Raw genomic sequence first — 26,250 nt, forward strand, 5'->3', positions numbered from 1 at the left:
CCTTCGGCGCAGAGAGGTCTGAGGCTTTGTGGAAATTTTGCGTGAGGGGAGCTGCCAAAGAGAAATAAACTTGGTTGCTGCTTTCTTCCTCCCCATCCTCACTGTGTGTGCATCCTTGGACTACTCTGTGTCCTGGGCTGTACCCTTGGCAATACCCCCTCCAACCTGGCAGGGCTCCTGATAAGATGCCACTTGGATGTTTCTTTAGGAGATGGATCTTTTTCCCTTGAGGCGTGTGACCCGTTTCACACTGCACTAACTGATGTCACCCAGCTGTGCTCCACACCACCGTGCCTCTTCCCTGCCACCAGATACGTTCTTTGCGTGGGTTTTAGTGGGCACCTCCTTCCTTGTCTGGTTGGCTCAAGTACTGCTCAGGCATCTCCCTTTCCTGGGGAGAGGCAAGTGCCTCAAACTCTTCCGCCCCTTTGTCTGCGTTCTCCCTTACTGGGTCAACTTTTGTTGCAGCACACAGAAAAGGAGGTGCGGCTAGGCTGCTGTCGGGGTGCTGCGCAGCCTCGTTCTGCGGGGGGTCAGGCCTGCTCCCTGAGCCGCTTGTCAGCAGCGTGGCAGGAACCAGGGACTCCGCTGTCCTCTGTGCCACTGATAATGCTTATCTGCCTTCTGCTGGAGTCCCTGCAGATCTGCAGGGGTCAGGGTTTCTTCCTTCCTTTTATCCAGGCTGTTCTTCACGGGGCTTTGATCCGCACTGTTTCTCCGGCTTGGAGTCAGGGTGGGTGAGGGATGATGCTTTGCAGGTCCGCTGAGCAGTTGGCTGCTCTTGGGGGGGGGGGGGGCTGCAGGCATCTGGGGGTGAGCGAGAGCAGGGTGGGGAACCTCTCATGCAGGGGGTGAGGAGTCAGACCCGGGGGCTGGCTGAGCACGGTGATCCCTCCCTCACCCCGACTCCGGCAAGCTTTTCTCCGTGGCCAGTGGAACCAGCCTGTGCTGCCCAGGGAGGAGTGGGGCAGAGCGGCTCTGCTTGGCAAGTCTGTGGGCAGAGTTTACTCTGGTCTGACCAACTGTTTTTGCTCTGTTTTTTTGCATGTGCTGTCCTCTCCCACGTGGATTCTGGATTATTCATTACTAGGTAAGAACAGCATTTATCTCCTTTCTTGGACTGAAAGTGGGGCAGGGGAGGCTGGGACGCATTTGGTCTTGACACACAAAGGCGACTTGTGTGATGGGAACTTACGGCTTCAAGGGAGCGGAGTACATGTGCGTGGGAGGCTGATTACTTGGATCAGCCTGTTCCTGGGCAGTAGCTCGCCCAGCCAGCAGTGAGCATTTGTGGGTGCCTGTAGGGCTTCTCAGCGTGGAGGGAGCTCTCCTGTGCAGGCGGCAGCGGGGAGCAGAGCACATGGGGACAGGGGGTAGAAAGAGCTTGTCCCATTTGCCCACTGCTGCAAAAGAAACCGCCTCTGCCCCTTTCTCCTTGTTGTCAGAGGAGTGTGAATAAAACTTCTGTTTTGCAGAAGTGGGATGGGCTGCGTCTGAGTATCAACTGGTTGACGAGGCATCAGTGGCTGGGGAGGGATCATGAGGATGGATATAAGGATACCTGGAACGCTTTAAAGTGGGGGCTGTCTTTCTCCTGCATCTCTGCACCAGCACCCAGAGTTGGTAGTGATGCTTTCCATCCTAGGAAAGGTGACAGGGCTGGCTTCTCTTGATGCTCCCACATTCCCACTGTGTGACTGGGACCCACACCAGACATCCTTTGTGGATGGATTAAACCTTTCTTCTCTGTTCAGTTTTAAATCTTCTACTAAAAAAAAAAAAAAATCTTGGCCTTCTCAGCTTTCTGCTAGGATCACTAATGCTCCGGGATCCCAGAAGAGACCCCAGCTTGTCTTCCTGGCCCTCCTGCAGGCAGAAATGATGCAGAGCCTTTTGAGTTCTGCAGAAAAGCGTGTTAGGGGCAGGCAAGAGGAAATGCTGAGAGTTGTGGGACTCTGAAGCAGAAGGGAGCTAGTGCCGTCGGATACTGTCAGGCTTTTGCTTTGTACCACCGGCAGCATGGTGGCTTAGAGAAGTAGGGGGGAGGCAGTTCTTAATGAGGTTTATTTTGTTTTTTCCTTGTTTTACCCCTAAGGCTCTGGAGTGGGCAGCTACAAGTCCTTCACTGAACCTCACTGCCAGCTTTGCAGGCCTCTGTTGCTGGCCCAAAACTTGTTTGCTTGGAGTGACTGGCTGCTGCCTCTCTAATCCTGCTTTACCTGGCTGTGGGCTTTTGTACCACGCTGTTTCCTTTTGTGCTAATGATCCCTTATAATAGCCCTGTTTGCTCACAGCATTTTACAGCTAGAGACTGTTCTGCGTCCTGGCATCTGTCTCTTGGATTTTGCTGCACCCTGAAATACCTCATGTACCTGATGGAAAGGACTATAAATCTCTCATAGTTTGCCGCTTCTGGTCCAGAATATCTCGTGGTAGTGGGAGATGTCCTGCTTGGGTGCTCTCCTCCCAGTTGCTTGTGTGCTAGACTTGCCCTGTCCCGGTGGATCAGGGAGGAAACGCCTTGGGGAGTGCTGCGTCCTTGCCTTGTGTTCTGTCTTTTGCCTGATCTCCTGAGCCTGGACTCATGCCATAGTCCTCGGCCTTGGCACTGGCCGCTGGGCACGACGGCTGTAGTTTGGTCCTTGTTACGTCCTCTTGGAAGAGGGAATGTACTAGCCCTGCTGCGAGAAGGGAGCCCCGAGAGCGAAGGCAGCCTCTGCCCTGGCTCTCCTTGCACCTGGAGGGGCAGTGGTTGTCCCCGTCAGGGTTACACAAGAATGAGCATGGGGAGAAGTGAACACTCAGTGCTAGCATCGCTGCTGGGAGCTTTTTGGAGCATACGTCTGTTTTGAAGTGCCAGCTTGGTCCTTTACCAAGAGGAGAAAAGGGTCAGCTTATGCTTAAAAGGAAAGTGTGAGGTTAATGGTCAGTGCAAGTACAACATTCTTGCTCCCTGATAACTTCCCTTTTGGAAACAAAACCCACATGGGTTTGACTTTGGTAAAGATCAATAGGATTTATATGTTCAAAATCTTCAGGGTCAGTTGGTCAAGTGGGGTAAATTGGGAGAGCTTTGCCAGAGGTTATAACACTTAATTGGTAACAGTGCCCCCAGTCCGGTGCTGTGATTTAATAGGAAACCTGACCCTTTCTGCGCAGCCTCTGGAGCCCAGCTGTGCTGGGAGAGCAGTGGCCTGGGAGCAGCCGGCAGCTAGCCGAGGGTGCTGCTGCTAAACAGCTCTCACAGAAAAGCCCAATAGGATTTGATAGTCTCAGCATCATTTTAAGAGCACTAACACCAGCTCTAGCCTCTAATTTTTTTCTGGTCTCTGCTGTTTCCCTTGTGTGCGTTAGTTTATCTGATGGCCTAACCAAGGGCCACCCCTCCTGCATTGCAGATGCTCCGGGGAAGCACATTTTGGCCTTTTAAAGGCAACCTGGAATCTTGCAATTTAAAAATACATATTTCTAAAAACATTGCCGTTTGTCTTAGGTTTCCTGGGCTAGGGTCGCTCTCTTCATGAGAAACTTAGTTGGATGTGGCCGTTCGCTGTTAGGAAGGAGGTGGGCAGCTGCCTGCTAAGGCTAGCAGCAGGAGCGGGCCAAGCCCCTCACTGCCGCTCCGGGAACGGAGTGCTTGCCGGGTGGAGGACCCCCTTTGTAGTGCTCCCCGAATCCCCCGCTCCCCTGCCTGCTGCTCCGGGGGCCGGCTTTGCTCGGGTGCTCCCACAGTGCTGCAGTCGTGTCCTCCCGCCAGAGGCACGGCTTCCCGGAGCGTAGCATGCTGAGAAGGACCATGGCCACCAGCATCTGGCATCCTGGAAGGGACCGTGGTAGTAGTGCTGCCCTTGAGGCACGTGGCTGCCTACTGCCCTCTGCTAGAGGCAGGCTAGAGGCTGGCTTACGCTGGAGGGTTTATTTGGATCCCTCCTGCTGGGAGAAGCAAGACCTCATTCATCTACGAAGTGCCATGCCCACCAGTGAATACACGATGCGAAGCAGAAATAGCCGGGGAGGGAGGACACCACCGAACTAGTGTGAGGAAGGGGTCCAGGGGGCTGCCTTGCTGGCTCGGTGCAGGAGCCCGTTATCGTGCTGTGCTCCTGCTGTGGGCTGCTGGGGCAGGAGGAGCGGTAGGGAAATGGGGGAGCTTAAACGGGTTGAAGGGAAGTAAGGTAAATGCAGGATTTGTGCTGGAATCGGGTGGGAGTGGGATTAGTAGGCTGCTGACGGGGAGCACTGAAGGATGTTATTTCAGGGTCTCCATTAAACAATTAAGAGGGAATTTTCTTTAGCCAGAGAGAATGGAGTTAAATGCTGTGAACGGAGGCAGCTGCTTGTGCTGTCTGCCCTACATGGGACTCTGGCAATGACAGTTCTCCAAAGGGAAAGAGAATGAATTTTAATGAAATCTTGAAAGACTTTAAATTTTCATGTTAACTTCAATTATTCAGGACAGTCGAAAAGCAACAGTAAAGCTTCGTAAAAAGAAAGGGAAAGAAGAGGCCAGTTTGATTTTTTCTTTTTTTTTTTATTCATTGATTTGCATTTTGTTCCACTGCAGTGAAACATGGACATTTTAAAGACACTGGTGTTGGTTATTGCATCTGACAGCAGCGCTGAGGAGGAAGGATATCAGGAAATGACTTACGTACTGCCTGGGGCATGGCAGAGGTACCAAAAGAGCCCAATGTGTAAAAAGGCTGCGTTGTCAAGGACATGGCGGCAGTACGCATACTGGGCAGCTAACGGGGTTGCAGGCTGACTGCTGCACTTGCTGCTCAACCCAGAAAATTGCCTGCGTGGGAAGGCCCCGTGTGCTTTTTAGCCTCACCGGTTCCGTGCGATGCCTCTGTTAGCAGCAGGCGGGACGGCTGGTCTCAGAGCGCTGGACTGCGTGTCCCTGGCTGCTGGCTGGAGGCAGGGGACGCAGGCCTGGCCTGAGAAATGCATTCCCACTTTCTGACCTAGGAAGGGCAGGTATGAGCCAAGCCACGGCTTGTACTGAGCGTGATGCCTGCCCGTGGCTCTGTCCCTGCTGACCCTGGGCCTTTCCACAAAGGGCAGCAGCCAGGTGGGGGGGGGTGCCTCTGTTATGGTGGGCTTTCCACCCTGCTGCGCTCCCAGCAGCTGAGGCTGAGCCTGTGGAAGTGGCTGTGATGGTGAAGAGGACAAGTGTGTGGTTTCATCGCCTCCCAGCCAGCTATGCATTGGGTGTGAAAGCATCGGAGCCGTGTTTGGGCTCTCGGGTGGGTCTGGTCTGCTGCCACCAGGGCTTGGGTACCACTAGGACATCCACGGGCCCTGCAGGGTGGGACCCTCTGCTGCTCCAGGGACTTCTAGAGGGAGCAAAGGGCACCTCTTGTTATCCAGCCTGCGGTACAGGCGTTCAGAGTGCCACGCTGCAGAGAAGGAGATCCCCTGGGACTGCGCGCTCAGGCTTGGCAGCAGCGAGCATGAAGAAATGACTGGCAAAACACAGGGCTGCCTGCCTGCCTGCCTCCTGAGCCCGCTCCCCGCTGTGCGGTGGAGGGAGCTCCACTGCAGCAGAGATCCCTGTTGTTCATGCTCAGACGGGCCGTGCTGACGTGCAGCTTGCTCTTGGTGGGGACTGTGCCCGTGCTCTGCCGTGACCCTGCCTCCTGCTTCGAGTGGCCCCGGTGTTCAGAGCATCCTCAGTTCCCGCCGATTTTCAGCAGCCTGATGCGCCGCAGCCTTGGCTCTCTCAGCTCTTGGAGGGGGGATGCTGTGCATCTGCCTGTGCCCAAGGGCCTTGCTTGCTGCTGGTTGCACAGCTCGCTTCCTTGAACAAGGCGCTTGCTTCTATCTTGGTCCTGTGGTCTTTCTTACTCTCCTCTCACTAAACCCAGGGCATCTGTCTGCATTTCTGTTTCGGATCCCCGGCAGGCTGATGCCTTGCCTCCCTTTGAGGGTGCCCCACTGGTGCAGAGGGGCTCCGTAGCACAAACACGTCTTTTATTCCCTGCTGCTGAGAGCTGCCAGGCCTGGCTCTCTTCCCAGAAAGCAGCGCTAGTTTAGAACATAAGCAGCTATTGTCTTAGCCCTGGAGACTGCGATCTGAGCTCTGCTGGTGTTGCGGGGGGGAGAGGGGATACAGCATGCTAAAGGGACTTGAGAAAGGAGCCCAAGGAATACGGGAGATTTGCAGGCTCTCAATTGTGCTCGTCTCACCAAAAATAATGCGGGTGCCTACTCCTCCTTTGATATTCGAATTGCTCTTCCACCCTGTCCCTGGGGGCGGCTGTTACAGTTAGTTTTAGGTCTAGCAAAGACTGGGTCCTTTGTCTTGCACCGGCTGGAGAAGGAAATGGGGGGGAAGAGTGGTCCCTACAGTAAGGGTCTTCTCCTGGGAGTATACCCCAGCTGGATCTGGGGTCCCTCACGCTACCCCAGTTGTAGGGACTGGTACTTGGGACAGGGAAATTGCTTACAGGATGGAGTCGCCCATCTCTCTAGCGAGGTGACAAAGCCGCTGGTGAACATCGCGTTGTGGGTGGCAGGTAACAGCCTCTCCCGTTCAGCTTTGTATCCTCATAGCTGGTTCCCCTCGCTGAGGGATGCATCGGAGCGATTCTGGTACGGGCTTAGAGCACGAGGTGCTGCTTCCCAGGGTTTTCTGCCTTGGGATAATAAACCACGGGTCCCTGCAGCAGGGTCTGCGGGCCAGCTCAGCCCCCCCGTAGGGGATGAGACCAGCTGTGGAGGACGGCAGTATGGCCCAGCCGGGTGTGCTGGCTGCTTAACCACTGGTCCACTTCCCTCTGCGGTGTGATCAAAGCTGTGTGGGGTGCAGGAAGGCAGAATTATGAAGATAGTCTGCTACAAATCAGAGATTCTGCCTGCGCTTTTATTTGAAGAACTTGAAATTCAGCACAAGAACAAAGGGATGATTTAGTAAAATGAATAGGTGGTAAGTTGTCACCTGATGGGGGAAACTTGTGCAGCACAGAGAAAATAATGGCTCTTGATACCACAGGGACTCAGAGGGGCCAAGGACTGAGCAGAGGGGGTCTCATCCAGTCCCTGAGGTGGCTCGTGGCAGGACCCCTTGTTTTGGGTCTCCCTATTCCAGGGAACAGAAACAGCCCTGCAGTTCAGTGCAAGGACCTGATTGACCTGTTCTTATTTGTGTCTTTGGCTTTGATTTGTTCTGGGTTCAGCCCTGTAATCCAAGGAAAATCACTCCGTAGGTAAAATTACAAGTGGGGATTGTTGGGTAAGGGAAGCCTAGAGTCCCTGCCAGACCCTCTAATCAGCCTTGAGTTGTGGGGAAGGAGACGAGTTCCTGGAGTGTCTCCTGCCTGTTTTCCCCTTTATGAAAGAAGGGAGGGTGCAAGGGAGCTAATCATGAGGCTATTTCACGAATCATTTGGCCGTGATGAGCCGCAGTCAAGAAAGAGGGTTTGAGATGCTGAGTTTTTTCAGCTTAATCTGCTGGAGTGGTGGTGATCCTCTGCCACTCGGCAGGCTGATGCCTGCAGCCAGCTCCGTCTGAGTAAACTTTCCCTGGCTTCAATAATAAATGTTAGTGTAGGAGAGACTCTGCCCTGTGGGTTTTTTCCTCCCCCCCCCCCCCCCCCCCGTGCGTCCCAGTACCCAACCCACGGCAGCTTCTGAAAAGTGTGTTTGGTGGTGGCACAGAGGGGAAACCTCAAATCCTCGCAAAGCAATTACTGCTAATGAGACACTTCCTACACATCTGGTTTCAATTCTGGCTGTATTTTGGGGACTGTTCTTCAGAGCCTGGGAGTGAAGGAAGGTGGGGAAAATCCCTGCCGCCTCTTCTCCCTTCAGCAGCACCCTCCTCCTCCCAAGGTGGCAGTTGGGCTGCTCGTTAGCTCCCATCTTGCTTGCCAAACCTAAACAATTAACACAGAAAATTGCACCTCTCCAGGGAGGTCGAATTTCAGCAGCAGCAATTATTGGATGCTGATCGCATGCCAATTGATTGATATGTTTTTGAGAGCGAGTGTAATGTGTTTAATTAGTGTGTAATTTACAAGAGCAGGGACGGCTGGATGCCCCAGACTTAAGAAAATTTCTGCATTAAGTGCCAACTGCAAAGAAAATGGAGAAATTTTCTTTTTTAGTGTGCGATTTGCTTGGGTTTCATTTCTTTGTGCAGGGATTTAATGTTAAATTGATGGAAGCTGTCTCTGGCTATTCTGGCTTTCTCCAGCCCCTCGTCTCAGTGACTGGACGTGGAAGGTGCAGCAGAACTGCCCGTTCCTGCGGGGCTGAGCTGTCAGCCTGCCTGACTGCTGGCTCCTGGCACTGCCTGCCCACTGCGGCTGGGAGGCGGGTGACTGCGTGCCCCTGGCTTTCAGTGGGACCTTGGTTCCCAGTCTCCGAGCTCTTCCAGAGATCCCACGCTGGCCTTACGTGGATGAAGTAAGCCCGAGCTACAGGGCTTCGGCTCTAGTTTCTGACCATTCAGATCAGGTCTTTGTCTGAGTGCAGATTTGTGGGGATCCTGGGCCCTTCTGGCTGCTGGTTTTGGCAGCCGAGTGCCTTGTTATCTCAGTACAGAGTGTGGCCTTGGAGCAGGATGCAGAGAAACAGTAGGGAGGGTCACAGAGAGAGGGATTTCAGGAAGTCTGTGTTGCTTTTGTGCACTGAGCAGCGGGAAGGTGGCGTGGGAACCCTTGGCTTGTTTCCTTGGGAATGAGACAGTCGAACCTGGATCTCACTGGCAGGCTTATCGGGGATGTTAGTGTGAGGGCAAAGAAAACACCGTGCTGTTGGGTTCCTGGAATCCATCAGAGATCCCTCCTGGCCCCTCGAGCCCAGCTCTTCTGGTTCTGCAGGCGGTCTGGCTTACCTCCCTTGGGTGCACTGTCATCTGACTGAGAGGGGTGAGGTGCAGGTGGACAATATCCACCCCCTGTGCCTTTCATTGGCACGCAGCAGGTTCCCGCTTCGAAGGAAGACTTGCAGATGAAACCCCCTGCCCTGCGTAGTGCCCCGGGGTTGAGCCCTTGTTTCGTTAGCGGTTGTCTTTCTGCAAGGCCAACTTACAGGGCCTCCTCTTCAGGTTGGGATCTCCAAGCAGGGTTTTCCCAGAGGACAGCTTGCCTTGGAGAGTCCTTCTGACCCGAGCGGCAGGGAAATGGTCTGGGATATGCATTGGTCGAGTGTCTTGGGAGCTGAGCTGTTAGGCAGGAGATAGTTCTGGCCTTGCAAGAGCTGTGTTGGGTGACTTGTCCAAGTCGCATGTGATTTCTCAGAACTACCACTTTTCATGACGTAGTGGGTCAGCCCCTGGCAGGAGTAAGTTAAAAAGCATGTACTGGGTGCTTGGAGAGGTAGGTCTGCTTTGTTCCAGCCGTGGCTGCACGCCTGGCCTGCACTCCCTAGGCATGGAATGGCACGGCACGAGCACCAGCTTTCTGCTCTGCGTTGCTTCTCTGCAAAGCTTGGGTGTATTCCCCAGCTCCGGGTGTGTTTCTGTCCAGGAAAACTTCCTGCAGTCAAGTGCCTGACCTTGGAATAGAGCCTCCCGCTCTCCTTTCTTTTTTGTTTTATTTAATATATAGTAAAATAAACTTATTTTCCCGTTCTTGATGTTAACAGCTGCTTCACTGAGCCACAGCACGATGAAGGAAAAATCAAAGCACAGTGACATTTGCTGGAGTTGAAAGGCAGGTCAGGCTCTAGGGCTACTCATCTCAATTGCACTTTTATTCTAAAAATGAGAGGGAGAATGTGTGCACTCTGCCGGACTGGTGTGATCTCCCGAGCCTTAGGAAGAAGGAGCGGGAGCTGCGGGGTGGAAGCTCTGCAGATCAGAATGTGTGGGAAGGTGCTGGGCTGTCCAGGGCTCCATCCGGTGGCGTTGGCGCTGGAGCAGCGCTGCGTGGGTGGGTGGCTGTTGCTGAGCAGAAGAGCGGTCCGGGCTGCCTTCGGCTTGGAGACCTCCATGAGTCACAGGCGACTTCTAGCTCCCCGGGGTCAAGTGTTCAGTCTTGCTGTGGCAACGCCAGCCCGAGTGGGTGCGTCTCAAGTCCCTTAACCCTTCTGGGATTCCGTTCCCCACCCATAAACTAGAGCTAGCAGCACTCACAGGGGACGCTGACCCTTTTCTCCACCCAGCCCTTCTCCCACGTGCTCCTCCCCGTTGTTTTGCAGCCCAGGCAACCAGGTGGGATTTGGGCCTGGAGCAGCACTCATGTCTCTTGTCCTGGTGCTACAAAGCTGCAGTTCCCATTTCTTGAGGGCTGCAGCACTGAAGCTGGCAGCTCTGCAGGGGTCTTGGCCAGGCAACTTCATCTTCTCTTTGTCACGGTCTTGCTCCTTCTGCTTTTCCCCTGACTCTGAAAAGCAGCTGCTGTTACTGTCCCAGTGAACATCAGGTTTTGGTATCTGCATATGAAAGCTTCAGTTGCTATCGAGCGGGCAGGCAGTGACGCTTCACTACCCAGCACAAAGCCCCAGCTGGACCTGAGGGTCTCCACACCCCGGTTGTACCTACCTGCAGGGGCCGCAGGGGTACCTTAAAGGAAAGGTGCTGCTTTGGGAATGCCATGCTTGCACGCGGGAAACGAGGTCTTCTGTTTCCAGCTTGACCTCTGTTCTGTGTGTGTGCTATATACCTCTGTCACAGTTTCTCACTCAGTGGCCTCGGACATGTCACTTGTCCTGTGTGTGTTAGGTGGTGTGGTCTGGACCGCCTCGCAGGGGCATGGCGGAGTGACACGGTGCCCTGCCGAGCTCCCTGGGGTGCCAGGGCTGTGCCGCTTGTGCCAGCGGCTGAGGGACCCGCCTGCTGCGAAGCAGTGGGGTGAGAAGCGCTGTCTGCGTGGTAAATGATGTGTGAGCGAGTGTTGTGCGGTGGCTGCTGCCAGGCAGCTGCTGGCTCTCTGCCACCGGTGTCCGAGGTGACTAGGCTGAGCTGGGTGAGCTGCCTTACACCCACACGGCAAAGGCGGGGGACCTGAGACTTCCCCTGCTCAGCGGGAACGTCCCCCAAAATATGCAACACCTAATCACTGCCCACGCTCTGTTCCCTGCAGTGACTGCTTCTCTCCCACACTGGCATTCACGTCCTTTCCCGTGGCAAGGAGTAGCGATCGAGTCGAATCCCCTGAAACGTGGTGGGCAGACAGCTTTGTAGAAACCCCAACCAAGCATGCCTTGTCTCCAGGGCTTCTGTATCTAAAAGCCCCTGACCCCTCCCTGCACACTGGCAAAATCAAGTCTGTTCTGCTGTCCCAAGTGTGCTGCTGCTGCTCTTGCGCCTGCCTTTTGCCTTGACAACAGGGCTCTTCGGAGGTGCTGCCTTGGCAAGAAGGGGCTCTCCTGCTGCTCCCCGGGAGTAGAGTAAGAGGAGATGGGCCCCGTTCCCTCTGGCAATCCCAGACCATGCTGTCCAGGGGCCCAGAACAGCTCGCTCTTCTGCCAGGTGACAAAAAGATGTGATGGAGATAGCGCAATCCACATAATTTTAATTTGGAGGCATCAGAGCGAAGGAAGGGAGGGAGTGCTGCAGTCCTGCAAGCCAGACACTAATATTTCATCTGCACCAGAGCTGGCCATGGGGTCTTGGCTTTCATTGCTGTTTTTCTTCCTCTTTTTATAAATTAAAATCCCAAAATAACTGTGCTGCTCTGGGATATTTTTAAGCTGTTTTTCCCTTCTTCCTTTCTTCCCTGCATCTCCCAACAGCTTATAGCTGAGAGGGCTCCCGGTTGCCAATGGAGAAGGCTGCACGTCACTTCCTTGACATGGGGCCGTCTCCAGCCCTCAATGCTTACTTTGTTTTTCCCCTAATAGTCTCAGTGAGCTGTCAGGACTCTTCACAGTGTCACGTTACCCGTGTTCCACAGCCCGTTGTGGGAGCTGCTGCTAACGTGGCATGCAGAGCACAGGGGAGGCCTCAACGCCCCTCAGCCCGGGTACCGGGGCAGCGGGTGAGGATCTCTGTTCCAGCTGCATCCTTGCCTTCCTCCTCCTCCATTTCCTCTGCTATGTGGCCCAGCACGCTCCCTTTCCCTGGGAAGTCGCCCACCTCCATCCCCCGCATCCCACCCGTCTGGCCATGCTTCCCCTGGGACTTCGTGTCTGTCCTCTTTCAGGAGCCTTTGAGAGTCCAGCCTGAGAAAAGCACACAAGAAGCACCGTGTACTCCGAACTCCACCCTGCTTTTAACTATCTAGTAGCTAGCGTGTGGTCCTGTGAGGAGGCAAAGCGGTCCGGGTGGAATAGAAAAGAGGAGTTAAGAGTTGCATTTCACACTAGGAGGTACCCATGTCCTGGTGGGACGCAGACCTGGCTGTGAGGACAGCTCCTATTTCCATAGGCATCTAGAATGAATGCTCTAATGGTTACAGGACTTCTATGCTGCCATAGATTACTTGCAGATAAATAAGCTGTGCTCAATAACAACTATTAAAATGCTCAGCTGTTTAACTGTTAACCTTCTCTCTCATCACGTGTGTTGGGAACTTCACTTCATCTTGTGCTCTGGTTTCCTAGACTTCAAAAGTAGTTCCAGCCCAGGTGATGCATTTGGATAGGAGGTATCAAGCTGCAATGGTAAAGGATGTGCCCCTTTGAGTTGAATGGGAAACATCTGATCCTTGGTAGCCTGTATTTGGAAGCTGGCATGGCTGCGGATAGCTCCAGGCTTAGCTCCCGAACATTTCCAAATTGTGAGTTTGGTTTCAGAAAATCATCTATTGACAAGGCAACCCACGAAGTTTAACAGTTAATGCATGTTGGCTTCTGAGTCTTTGGCTGCACTTGTTACATTCTCCAGGACCTCCTTTAGCCATCCTTGTAAGGAAAGAGTGCAGGCTTCTCCGTGGATCAAATCAACTGTGGTATCTAATCCAGCATGCTTGTGTTGTGTGGCTGATAGTCAGCAGTCGGTGCTGAGATGTTCCTAATGGGGGTTTTTGTTGTTGTCGTTTGCACATATTTAGTGTTCTGGTTCTGGGGCTCTCCGTGTCTCCCTTGTTTTGCTGTGCATGAGTTAGGCTGTTGCAGCATGCAATATCATCGGTAACGTCAGGATCCTGCTGTTTTCTAGCTATCTGCAGATTTGGGAGCCCACTGTCTGATGAAAACATGTTTAAATCAATGGGTTTAGAAGGCCAGCAACCCGGCCACGATCTTCTGGGGTGATCTGGGAGCTAGTGCCCGATGCTGCCTGGAAAGGGCTGGAAGAGGTGGATGGAAGCTGCCCCAGGTGGTGTCGATAGTGGAGTATTGGAGGAGGGGGCTTGGGGGAGGGTAGGAAAGCTTTGGGTTAGCTGTCTGTTTTCTTGTTTCTAACTGTTTTGTTCTCTCCTTTTTCTCCTCCCCCTTCCCTGCTTTCTAAAGAACATAGGAAGCTTCTTGCTGGTAAGTGGTGGTGTGTCATGCAAAAAAATACCATTTTTCCATCCGCCATCAGACTCGCTGGCTAGTCCGTGTCATTCTTCCATCAACCCAGAATACGCTGGAGCAATAGAAACCTTCTGGAGGTGGGTACAGGCACACCCATCCCCACAGCCTCTGGGCTGCGGAGCGTGCACTCACCTCAAAGGGAGCTATTGCTTTTAGATCACAGTTTGAAGAACTGCTTTCCCCTCTGCCTCCACGTTGCCCAGCCTGACATTGTTGCCTGGGCTCAATTGGATTGCTACCGTCCTTGCACAAAGCAAGCGACAGCTGCTGTGGCACCAAGCCTCTGGAGTGCTGTGGGCGCGAAACTGGGATCTAAGGACACCTCTCACCTAGCGCTTGTCTCATATCCGACCCCATCCTCAGCCTCTCACCTTCACCTCACCTGGGGAGGGTGGGGAAGAGCACTGTCCCAGCTCATACTGGAGGTAAAATGGACAGGTTTGCCTGTTGACCTGGCCTGGGGGTTTTGTGGCATGTGCTGCACCTGATGCAATTAATGAACAAGGGCAGCGCGTTGCTGCCGGCAGGTCGATGGCAGAGGCTATGTGTGCCCCCCCGTTCTGGCTGAGCTGTGAAGCTCGAGGTGTGGGGCAAACACACCACAGCTAACTCTTCTGGGCATCTTTCTAGCAAAAGCAAGTGAAGTGTGGGCACAGGTCGAAGCCCCTAAGGTGTTCCTGCCCCTGCTCCTCTGGTCACCTCGCCTGCCCTGCACCGTGTCAGCAGTGGCTCATCTCTTCCTCGGCTGTCATCTGCACAGACAGTTGTTTTAAACAGTGAATCGCAGTCATTAAAACAAACCATGTGCGTGCCCTGGCTGATGAGAGCAGCCCTTAGCGGGCGAGGGTGTACATGGCTGCAGGCTGGCTGGGTGCCCACTTCCCTCTGATCCCCGGTGCTGGGAATCCCGGCATCCCGGGAGCCTCGTGGCCAGCTCCTTTGTTTGGTGGCTGTGGATACAGAGCCTATGTAAGGAAGGCGTTTGGCATGTGGTTGGGGCTGGCAGTTCATCTCACGCCCTCCCCCTGCATGCACAAACCTTTGCGCACATCTGCTGGTGGCACGGCTGGCTCGGGCTGGAGGGTAGGGCAAGCGGAATGCCTCCCTGTGCTGCTGCCCCTCTCCAGCACGCCCGGGCAGCCGCCCTGCTGTGGCAAAAGGTCCCAGGTCCGCGTTTGCCATGGACAGGCAGCTGTCCCCTGCTTGTACGGACAGGCCTGGGTGTAGAGGTATCAAAATGGTCCTCTGCACCAGCTTTGACTTTGGGGCTGCTCCTCTGCCCACACCGTGCTCGTCTCGAGACGTTTAGGTTCACTGCTGTCCCACATATGTAGTTGGATAAGCAGCTGGCTGTTTGGTGTGATGTGGGGCGGGACGGAGCTGTGGCAGCTCAGCTAGCCTTGGTCTGGGCATTGCGGCTGGCTGTGTCAAACCCCACTGAACCGAGGAGAAGGGAGTTACACCAGGACTGGACCAGCTGTGGCTGGTGAGCTGTTTAAAGCTATTGCTGCTGGATTTCCTCCCTGTTTTGTGCCCCATATTATGTATAATATATAGACCGTATTGTGCAGACTGGGAGGGGTAGGCTAAGGGTTTGCTTGGAAACGTGCCCTTGCTGCAAAGGCGCTGGAGAGCGAACAGAGGGACACAAAAGTTTTATTGAAAGCCGCCTACTCCTGGCCTGGACCCTGGGCCTCTCTGGGTCCAGGAGGAGCAAGGAGAGATGCTATCTAAGCCGACAGCATCCCCTGCCGGCTAATGCTTTCCGTGCCTCAGCCCTGAGATGCATAAACCGACTTGAGAGCGTTCTGCTCTTCTCCACCGGCTGGATGCTGTTCACTGCTTGCAACACTGGCCCAAACGTTTTACTTTCAGCTGTGTGTGGTTGACAGCACAATAGCTGGATGCCGCCTGCTTTTTGTCTCTCCCAGACAGGAGGGACAGGTCTGGGCGGGAGAAAAAAGGGTCTGGGTTCCTGGGGCTGCCCGCTCCCTCTTGCTGTGTCCCCATCCAATGTGCAAGCCCCTCTGCAGTGCCCGCGAGCGATCTCCGAGCAGGACCGTAGTTGGTCAGAGGAGAGGGTGTCCCTTCTCTTCCTCTCCTTCCCGTAGGCTCTTGTGGCTCTCCCTGCCTTCCCGATCCAACTGGAGCAGCTGCCCTTCTCCCCTGAGGGCATGTGCAAGCACGTGTTTTTTCTGGCTGTGTTTCCTTTCTCCTTTCTAGTGATGTTCTTGAGCTCTTTTCTTTTCACCTTACTGTGTAGCTCCGGGGGGCTTTGCTCTCCCCAAGGAAGTGGCCTGCACTGGGTTTGACAGAGCACCGTCGCCGTGGAGCTGGGCGATGGGCTGCGTGTCCTCCCCTGCTGCGGCGGGAGGGGACGACGCTGCTGCCTCTCGCCCTGCTGGTAAGTCTGTCTCTGTGCGTTCCCAGGAGGCCTGTCTCGCACCGCTCCGCGGCTCTTGTGGTTTGTCTGCTTTATGGGAAGCGGTTAACAAAGCTCTGCTGCACCAGACGGCTTGGACCAGAGCCCGGGGCTGACGCTCCTGCCTGTGGTGGGTGCCGGACACAGCCACGACCGAGCGCCTGTCTCGGAGCCGCTCTGCGGGAGCCCTGCGCCCTGCCTCCGTGGCAGGCGCTGGTGCTGACTGGCACAGAGCTGTATCACTGAGGGCACAGGTGTAATTCCTGGCTGGTGCGGGCTCTCTTGTGGCGGGACTGCTTCTTGGGAGAGGTGCAGTGAGAACGCTTGGCTGGCGTGACTCGGCTCCTGGCCCAGGGTAGGGAGCAGTGCGAGGTGTCCAGCTGAACCAGGGGTAACCCGCTGCTCCCCTGCGGAGCCCTGGCTGGGAGGAGGTGGCAGAGAGCTGCTGGGCTGCCCTGCGGCGTGGCGTTCGGCTTTCGCTCTCTAGAGCGGCTCTGGCTGAAGTCTGGCAGGCCCTTTCCTGAATATTGCTCCCAGCGCTCCCTCTGCCTGCAGCGCTTTGTACAGCTGGCATGGCAAACGGATGCTTCTGCTGTCAGGATGTCTTGCCTTTGCGCAGGGTACGTGCTGGCCATTCCTGCATCACCCCGCTGCCGCTACTCAGCTCCTTGAGGGCTGGGCGGGTAGGAATTGAGGTGTTTTTTTCCTATTTGAACCCCCCCCCCCCCCCGTGTTGTTACACCCTTGAGGAACTCTGCAATACCAGCTGATCCTCACACCCCTTTGCAGATGGACAGGTTTACATCAGCTTGTAAAGCAACTGGTGTATGTTTGGAAGAGGGTTGGCAGAAGTGATGTCTTACAGCTCAGCCAACTCAATCAGCACGTAAAGAGGCTGAAGGCTTGAATGATTCACTCTCAGCTACTCCAGTAGTCATGCAAGGCTCTTCCTCTGGTGGAGGGAGTTGATGCTGTCTCAGGGAAACAGTAGCCACAGGACAGTGTAAGCTTAGGGCAGACTGTAGCCCCTGAGGTGTTTGAAAGGTCTGTTTGTCCCCCAGCAAGGGAGAGGCTTCCCTTCCCCATCACCCTCGCGTTGCTCTAACATCATCCCCTTCGTGCCGCGTCAGTGGAGATGCTGTGGGCTCGCGGCTCAGCTCTCAGCCGGAGTTTCTTGCAGCGCGGGTTGGCGAGAGCGGCAGGTGGCAGTGTGAGCCTGCCGGAGGAGCCGAGGGCTGCAGGCGGGCAGCCTGGGCTGCAGCTCGGGGCGCACCTTCAGTCTGTGCGGCAGCAGGGTTAGGGCTGTAGTGCTGCACACACACTGCCCTGGACACCCTTGGAGTATCGGGAGAATGCGGGGGGAACAGACTTGAGGGGCCTCTGTCCCAGCATCACCCTGGCTCGCCTCTCTCCAACCCGGGTGCTGTTCTCAGTGTCGCTCCTGAATGCAAGTCCTGCGGTGGGCAGCTGTCCTGACAGCGCAGCGAGCCACTGGGCAACGTGGTTCTCCTGGGAACCACAGAGGAGGGAGGCAGTGGCCGCTGAAGGCGTGAAATCCCTAGCACGGTGCCTTGGTCTGGAAAGTCCTCTTGGGCTGCGGGTGCAAGCCCGGCTGCCTCATTTGGAGCCCGCCAGCTGAGCTCGCAGGAATTGAGGAGTCGGGGCCAGGAGCGCAGGTGCCAGCGGGAGCCCAGCGGTTTGTGAGCAGTCACCTGGGGCAGCGGTTTACCCTTGCGAAGGCAGAGGATGACAGGGCTGGGCAAAGAGTGCTTGGGCTCCCCGGCCAGAACAGCGGTGAGCTGTGTGGCTTAGTGCTGAGATGCATCGTCTCCCTCCCCTGGGTTGCTTTTGCTTTGCTGTGTGTCTGCTTTTGGGCAGCAGTCCTGTACTTTTAGATCTAGACACTGAGTTCTGTGTGCAAACCTTGTTTTATTTTTTCTTTTTTAAGGAGGGAGGCAGAGATGACATAAAACCCATTCACCATATGGGTGGCTAGGTGGAAGAGGTGTGGGCAATGCAGCTGTGGCGTGCAGACCACCAGCTCGGAGAAGGGCCTGTGGTCCTGGAAGAGGGTGACCTGTATTCCCCGGGGCGCACGCGTGTGGCCCACTCCAATGCTCCATGCTTGGGCATCCCTAAGCACGTCTGGAAGACAGCTGCGTGGTCCAGTGTCGCATGGTAGGAGGGGGCTGTTTCAGGACAAAGGCATTAAGTGGGGAAACCCCCCTTCTTCAGAGGAGGCAGCCGGGCACCCCTTGTCCAGCACCGCCTGGCACGGCTGTTGATTAGGAATGGTGTGAATTAACACCCCTTTCCACTCCCAGCACACACGCCAACCTAGCCGTGAGGCTGGCCACCCCAGCCCCATCTCCCGCACCCGCTCCCCCGTCTCCCATTGACAGGGTTTAAAAGCTCTTTATTTCCAAGCGCTGCTCAGCAGGAGTCAAGCTGGGTCCTGCCAAGTGTTAAATGAAATAATTAAAATCCCCACTTTCTCCCCCTCCTGCTCCTTTCTCTGTAATGCTGGTAATTAGCCTGTAAAACTGCAGGAGGGGATGGGGAAGGGAGAATGTGCAAACACCTTCTGCAGGCTCCCTCTTCCTCCTCCTCGCCCTCCCCGGAGGAAGCACAAAATGGCTCTCTAGGCATTGGGCGCTGTCAGATAAATCCCAATTAGCTCCCTGCCAAACAGGATTAGCGAGAAGGGAGCCAGGTGGAGAATCAGCCTGGCAACAGCAGGAGCTGGGGGCTTCTGCAAGGTCTCTAGCTTGGTGAGGGTGGAGAGATTGACAGCTGTCAGTCAGATCCCAAAGTAGCACTGATTTTTGGTGTTGCAGGCTGGTATCTGGCATCTGGTAGGCAGAAATGGGAAGGTGAAGGAAATGAAACTGGTGTCTCCTGCTGGCGTTTTCTCTTCCCAAGTAACTGGTGGCCTGAGGGCGCGGGGTCCCACAAGATGCCTGTGAGTCCCCCTGCATCTGAGGTCAGTGCAGAGATGCAGGGCACCGTGCATGGGTCATGCTGCTCCCAGCGCTGATGTGCCGGGGCCTGCCCAGGCCCCAAGATAGCGTACGTGTCTCCTGCCAGCTCTGTGCTTCAGAAGCAAGAGGGTAAAACTACCGCCCTGCCATGCTGAGCACACCCAGCTGCGCCCAGCCCAGCCCCTTCTGCCTGTCTGCTGCATTTTGGCAGCAGCTGTGACATCCTCACTGTGAAAGCCCAGAAATAAACCCATTAATGGCACCAGGCTTTAAACTGTCTGGTGACCACATGGAAGGCCTTAATGCATTGAACACTTGCATTTAGAAAACTGGGCAGGGGGGAATATGGATGAGCTCAAAGATAATGTTTTCTTGCCTGTAGTAGAGGAATAGCAGCTGTGTCTGAGGGTGTTAAATCGGCCTACTGTCCCCCATCCCTCCCTCTTCTTTCCTGGCAGACGTGGTGACTTTCTGCCTCTTGCACCCTGCTGGGGCTGACCCTCCTCTGAACACCTGCAGCCTAAGCCAGGCTGCTTCCAGTCACGAGGAGGAGGAAAGGGAGAAATGCCGTCGGCGCAGGTGCGTGGTGTTGCTCAGAGAGGGGATGATGAGCAGTGGATGGACTGCTCTGGAGCCTTGGCGTGGCTGAGGGATGAGTCCCTTCTGCCTGGACCTGGCCAGGCTGGGCTGTCCCAGTGCAGACTGAGCCAGATGTAGAGGTACTGGGGGGGGGGGGCGAGCTGTCCCTATGTCTTGGGTGCCTTTGGCTCGTGCGCAGCCACCTCTTTCCACTTCAGGCTGGCCTGGAGCTGGTGGTGTGCATTCGGTGCTGCTGGGCTCGCTGGCCAGCTCTTCCGAGCTGCTCACTTCTGAGCCAAAGGCGGCTTTTATCTGCTCTTTCGCCTCGTCAGGTCTTGCTGTATTTTCGTGCCTGGTCCTTTGTGTGCTGGTGTCAGAAATGTAAAGGGAAGGGCTGGGCGTGCGTGGTGGGCGGCACGGTTGGCAGAGGGAGCAGGTGGGAGACCAGCTGTCCCTGTGTGCTGTAGCTGGCGCAAAAGGTTGCGGGCATTTGTGAAATGCCATAGGTGTACAGAAGTGTCTACATGCAGCCAGCTCTGGGGAGTGAGGGGGGGGATAACAGACAAAAACGACGACCCACGTGGATGGACCAGGCAAGTGTGATGTCTCCCCAGTGCCTGGTTATAAAGTCTCATCTGAAAGACTCGCAAGGGGCAAAGGTGCAAGTGTTTGTCTTTCCCAACAGCGTGATGAGCCGGTCTGCTCATGCTGGAGTTTGAACCTGCCTCCTCCAGGACAGAAAGGCTGTTCAGATCTGAGGCAGTGCTGCCCCTAGAAGCGGCCCCCAAATGGCTGGAGGGGACAGAGTCCTTGCAGACCTGGGAAGAAAGGGAGGACTGTTCGGTGGCTGATTTACATGTGTAAACATGCACACAGGAGGAGGCAGATGTCCTCACTTTGGGGATTTCTTTTCTTTCTTTATTCGAAGCCAAGCCTTTGGCCTTAGCCCACGTGTGCTGGGATTGCCAGGGGAGCATGGCTTTGAAGCCCTACCTGGTGGGTGTGGGGTGTGGAGCAGGCCAGGAGGGGAGAGGGGTGCTGCTGGGCCAGTGTTGGCATGGCAGTGCCCTGGTGAAGGCATCGGGCAGGAGTTTGGCACCTGTGTCTCAGGGCAGGCTGGAAGGATGCAGGACTGGGCAGAGCAGAAGGATGCAGGACCAGGCCAAGCTGGCCACATGGTAACCAAGCGAAGGAGAGGACCAGGGCACTCTGCTCGCTTTTTGGGAAGGTCTTGGCTTGTTGTGTGATGCTCCAGAAATTCTCAGGGGGCTGCGGTAGTTGGGGAGAGTACTGGAAATGGGGCAGCAGTGGCAGGGACTTGAGCTTACCATTTGAGGGAAGAACAGTGGGTGGGTGCTCCGTGTGCGGTGAGGTTAGGGGTCTCCGTCCAGTTGCCAGGGCGCTCCGACTTGCTCAGCCAGTCCTCATGCCTCATCCCTGGTGAAGGGAGGGGTGTTGTGCCATGTCCCAGGAGGCCAGCCCTGTGGCCTCTGGTGCTGGCTGAGGAGCCCTTTTCCATCTGGCTCATCAGCACTCTCCCTGGCAGAAGGCTTTGCTTGTGAGGGGGCTCCTGAGATGTGTTCCTAGCAGGGTCTGCTTGGGAGAGATGGCTTGGCAGAGTGTTTCCCGCTGAGCCCTCCTGGCACTTGGGCTCTCAGGGGCTCTTCGCATCCTCTGCGTGTGTCAGGAGGAGAACGGCTCCCGGCGTGCATGCCGATCTGCCTTACTGCTCAGATGTGAGGCCATCAGGCACGCTGCTCGTGTGGGCTCTCTTCCTGGCAGGGTGGTTAAGATGCAGCCCGTGCCTCGCCGCAAGCTGGGATCATGTTCTGCGAGTCCCCAGGGAGGGGAGGGAGCAATGCAGGTTTAAAGAGGAGCAATGTCTGGGACGTGACTTGGATTTCTTTCCTCCCTTCTCCGTTTTTCTTCTTCCCTGTACTGCTCTTGGCAGGTTGCACCTGTGGTGCTGGGAAGCCCAGGATGCGCCCAGCCCAAATCTCTGGCAGCGAGGAGCAGCATGGCTTTGTGGTGCGGCTGTAGGGAAGCTTGTGCCAATCCTACAAGGAGACCCTGCAACCTCCTGACTCGCGGTGCCTGAGATGCCCTGCTAAAGGACCACCCAGTCTCCTCTGCATCTCCCCGCTGGAGGGGGAGAGTGGGTAGATTCAGCTGTAGTGTTTGTGTCCCTCGGGCTGCAGGTGAATTGCCAAGGTGAGGGAGGGAGGGAGGGGCAGCACGGCAGGAGCGGAGTGGGGCTGGGAGGGGTATGTGCTGCCAGCGAGGGTTATTCTCCCGTCTCAAGTTGTTGTTGCCTTTTGGAGGAGCGGGTGGTGGGAATGCTGCTGTCCAGCCAGCTGGGCACCTCCCCAGGGAGGCTGCTGTGCAGCCCCTGCAGCCGGAGTCGCTGGCAGACGAGCTGTAGCTGCCTTGCGTGGAGCCACGGCACCCGGCCATCCTGGTGAGAGAGGAGAGGAGAGGAAAGCGCTGCCGAGCTGTGGGGCAGTGCCGCAGCCCAGGCCTGCGTGGTGGTTGCCGGCAGTGGCCGGGAGGAAGCTGTGCTTCCCTTCCTGGCTGCGGCAGCTGGCTGGTAGGTGCCGAGCGGGGAGAGACGGGAGGAACTTAAAGCAGCTTCTCTGCAATGAGCTTCCCAGTTTGACCACAGCGGAGTTACCCACTGCCACATCTCCACAGTGCTCATCTTGCCCTATGAGCACGGGGCGGGTGTTTGAGGACTCCTTCCTTGCCTTGCACATGACACAGCAGGGTGTAGACAGCCCCTCCACAGCACCTAGGGGACAGAGGAGGCTGCAAGAGTCCTCCTGTCCCATGGCTTGGACGATAAACCAACTGCAGTTTTGAAACTGCAGGGCTGTGTATAGACTTGTGTTCAGGTGGCTCTGTAACTGGAGGGCCTTCCTCTCACAGGGTTTTGTTCATAGTCTCCAGAGCTGCTTTCTTCTTCCACGGTGAGGAAGAGCTCAGCCTGTTTGCTAAGGACCATGGTGCCTTAGAAATGAGGCGGCAGGTCACGGCGCTCTAGATGCGTGGTACTGTGGGCAGGGAAACAGCTCGCTGGGAGCTGTGTCTTTTGCCAGGGATGCCATCTCACCAGAGACGGGGCTTCAGCCTGGAGGAGGTGCTGTGGAGAGCAAGTACGGAGTGGAGGCCCCGGGATCCTGGGCTTGTCTTGTGGGCAGCAGGTATCACTGCCTTCGGGAGTGCTCGGGCTGAAGCAGGGCTGCCCTGCTGTTTGCTCTTGCCCCATTGCTGGACCTTCACTCAAGAAATCTGGCTCTTGGCCCTGACCTCCCTCTGGCTTTTAGCCCAGCTCTCTTCTTGGCAGCTTTCCTGTCCTTGCTGGCAGCGTCCTGCCCAAGGAAAGCGGTGACCAGAGGCTTCTGGCTTCCCAAGGGCAGGAGTACCCAGGTAGGCAAGGAAGGGAGCAGCACAGCTTGACGGTGCATCTGTGTCCCAGCACCTCTTTTCTCCCCTCTGTGCTCTCCTTGCCCTAGTGCAGCTGGTGCTCTGGCAGTGCCAAGCACGGACCCAGAGCACGTAGCAGGTTCCAGCTCCAGCTGGGTCCCTGTGGCTGCAGCCTGGTCCTGCTCCCTGGACACTTGTGGCAGGGCTGTCCCCGGTCCCTCAGGGCGTGCCGGGGTATGCAGGTGTGCCTCCCTCCATCTAGAATAAATGTCCTAGAAAATAGTAACTAGGGTCCGCTCCTGCTCCTTGCGTGGCTCTGCTGGGCCGTGCCTCAGCCTGACCGCCGCTGTCCCTGGGGGTCTCGGCCCCCTCCGGGAGCCCCGCGCGGGGGCGATGCCGGGGAAGGCGTGAGGAGTTTCTCCGCTTCTCAGCATCTCGAGTGGGCGAATGGGCAGGTGGGGCGGGGAGAGGGGCTTCCCCCACCACCACCCCGGCCTCGCCCGGGCTGGGCGGGAGGGGAGCGGTGTCCGGCGGGGCGGGCGCTGGTGGCTTCGGAGCGCGGTGGGGGCCGGAGCCGCGCCGCGGTCCCGTTCCCTCCCCCCCCCCCCGCCCTTCCTGCGCACCGGTCCCGGCGGAGCCGGGGCAACGCGACCCCGCCGCCTCCCGCTCTTTGTCTGCGCCGCGCCCGCTCCGCCGCCAGACGGCCGCGCCGCCCCGTTCGCTTTCGCCTCCCCTTTGTTGGCCGCCGGAGCGCTCGGGAGGGGCTCCCCCCCCCCCCCCCCCCCCCCCCCTTTGCCGGGGCTCGACCCGCGGCGCCCGGAGCCGAGGGGGCGGGCGTGGAGCCCCGCTGCCGGCGGAGGGAGGGGGACGCCGGCCCCCGCGGGGCAGAGGAGCGGGCGGGGAAACTTCAGGGCGTGGGGCGGGCGCTCACGCGGTTGCTCGGGCTCGGGCTTCTCTCCTCGTTGCTCTGTTGTCTGGTGCCGCGCGAGCCCTTTCGCCGCGGGTGGGGGCGAACCTCGAGCGCCGGAATTAGGTCTCGGAGCTCCCGCCGCACGCCCGCCCGCCCACCCACCCACCCGGGGCGGCCGCCGCTCCCGTCGCTATCGCCCGCGTCTTCGCTGCCTCTCCATGCTGGGCTCCGCGGGGAGCTGGAACCTCTCCGGGAAGGACTGGCATGTCACAGCGGCGTGAGGAGGGGAGCTGGCCTGCCCCGGCCGCCGCCGTGGCGGTGACGGTGCCCGTGCTGGGCAGCGTTGCTCTCCGCTGGCGAGGTCTGCGAAGCTGCAGCCCGCCGAGGGGGAGAAGCCAGGCTGCGGCCCCTTCTTGCTCACCGGAGGGCCGGGAGGGTGCCAGAGAGCTGGCGCCCGGCTCACCTGAGGAAGGGCAGCGGCAGGGGAGCGCTGTGCACCGGCTGCCCTGGAGGAAACCAGAGCCCAGCGGGGATGGATGTGCAGCGGCTGTGAAAGGAGCCTCGGCGTGGAAGGGGGAGCGCCTGCCCTCGCCCGGGGCGTGGGCCAACTGAGCGGCACCCTTGGGCTGGTCCGGGCGCTTGGGTGCGGGGACCTGCCCCAGAGGGTCAGAAGCTGGTGAGTGTGGGAGTGCCTGCCCCGGAGCAGCCGGAGGAGACGCGTGGATAGCTGAGGAAGCTCAGCGTTTCTGGAGCAAGGCTGGTGTGGAGACTGAGCGGAGAGCTGAGAGGCAGCCGCACACCGCCGGGGTGGCGAGACCTCCCCTCCCATCGCCGCCGAGAGGATACGGACGTTCTTGAGGCTGCGAGCCTGAGAGGGGTTCCACGCGGGCACCACTTGCACCGTCTCTGTCCCAGCCCTGCTCTCGGGAGCCGGCGCATGTTGGTGCTGCAGCAGCCACCACCGTTCCCACACCGGTAGCAGCTTGTCCCCGTCCTGGTGGGCTTGGCTGCAGAACTTGACCTTTCAGCACTTTTGCCTGGGGTGGTTTAGCTTGCTTTCTGCGGGCAGGTGTGGGTTGACACCTCCTGGGCTGGAAGAGGGATTGCTGAGCACAGGACTGTGTGCGTCCTTCTGGAGCGGGCTTGGACCTGACCCCTAGGCTGTGCCTCTGAGATGACAGATGTGGGGACAAACTCTTGTTCCTGAAGGTGCCCCCGGCCTGCCCTGCCCTCCTGCGAGCGGAGGATGGGAACCTCTGGGAAAACTTAGGTCTTGTGGCTGCTGAAGACGACCGGGGAGGGGAGAAGAGGGATCCATGTGAGCCTCGTGGCTACTCTGCCTTGGATGGGTCAGCGGCGGGTTGAGCTTTGGCCCGCAGTGTGACAGCTGAGCATGACGGCTTGCCAGTACCCCATGGCACCGGGGGCTTTGGAGCGGGACCGGATGTACCAGCACAAGGTCTCCTTGGTGGTGCGGTATTTCATGATCCCGTGCAACATCTGCCTCATCCTCCTGGCCACCTCGACGCTGGGATTTGCTGTGCTGCTCTTCCTCAACAACTGTAGGTGTCCCCGGGTGCGTGGGAGGAGCAGGGGAGGGAGAGGCCAGGGGTTAGGTCAGCAGCGTGCCGGGACTCCGGCGCCGGGGCAGCTCTCCCAGCGCTGCCAGTCGCTGGCTGGGCTTCGCCCTGTGCCCCGGCGCTCATCGCTCGCCTGCTGCTGTCTGGGGAGAAGCCGGGGAGGTGACGGCCCGTTCCGCAGCTCTGCCACACTTCTCCCTGAGATGATGTTGGCTTAGAACTGCAGAGCGGAGCTGCAAAGGCGGGTGTGTGTGGGCCAGCCCCAGCTCCCCACTGTGCATGGTGTGCTCATGCTCTCAGCTGCACCAGCACCCTCTGTGTTCCGTGTCCCATCTCCCCCGCCCCGAAATACCGTGTCTCCCGACCTGCTGCTTGAGGTCTGAGTGTGGGTGATGCTCCTGGGGGACATGCAGTCGGTCCGTTTGCGAGGTGGGGATCTCAGCAGGGCTGTTTGGGGGGTGAGGGGCAAAAGATGGGCTCCTGTGAGTCCTGCCCTGGCCAGGGACTTCTGTCGCTCCCTTGTTACAAGGAAACTGCTGAACGCTGGGGCCCTGTCACTATATGCGATGCGTGGGAGATGTGTCTCCTAGGCTGCTCCAGGATCCCTGCTTTCTATACATTCTTTTGCTCTGAAGAATCAGCAGAGGGTTGGGGCAAGACGGAGGAGTTTTCCCTGAGGTTAGGCTGTTGATCTGATCCCTGGTGTGGCCGAGTAGGTTGCACACTTGGATGTGGGTACATCCACATACTGCTGGCTGCTCTAGGCACTGTGCTCTGTTGCCTTATTGCACAGGTGCTCACCCTCCCAACACCTGGCTTTCTCTAGGCGCAGCCTGTGGAGGAGGACTCCATCATGCAGTGATGTCTTTGACCTCCTTGATGCTGGAAGGTGCCAAACACCTGCTGTGAGAAAAACCTTTAGAGGGCAGGCAAATCCTTCAGCCT

The 26,250-nt window shown here is 57.2% G+C and overlaps 1 protein-coding gene across 4 annotated transcripts in view; it reads left to right on the plus strand.

Moving 5' to 3' along the window:
• Positions 1–26,250, plus strand: part of AGRN (agrin) — a 129,154-nt gene that overhangs the window by 36,502 nt on the left and 66,402 nt on the right. For 2 of the 4 annotated variants that reach the window (XM_076355860.1, XM_076355861.1), the window contains exon 3: positions 13,345–13,365. The exons of 1 other annotated variant lie outside the window; for it this stretch is intronic. In XM_076355860.1, the coding sequence (XP_076211975.1) occupies positions 13,345–13,365 (21 nt within the window). Of the gene's footprint in view, positions 1–13,344; positions 13,366–23,929; positions 25,288–26,250 lie in introns of those variants that run through there. One more of the 4 variants, XM_076355864.1, reaches the window with a different exon arrangement.

The sequence above is a fragment of the Aptenodytes patagonicus genome, chromosome 19 (genome assembly GCF_965638725.1).
Source record: "Aptenodytes patagonicus chromosome 19, bAptPat1.pri.cur, whole genome shotgun sequence".
NCBI classification, from domain to species: Eukaryota; Metazoa; Chordata; class Aves; order Sphenisciformes; family Spheniscidae; genus Aptenodytes; species Aptenodytes patagonicus.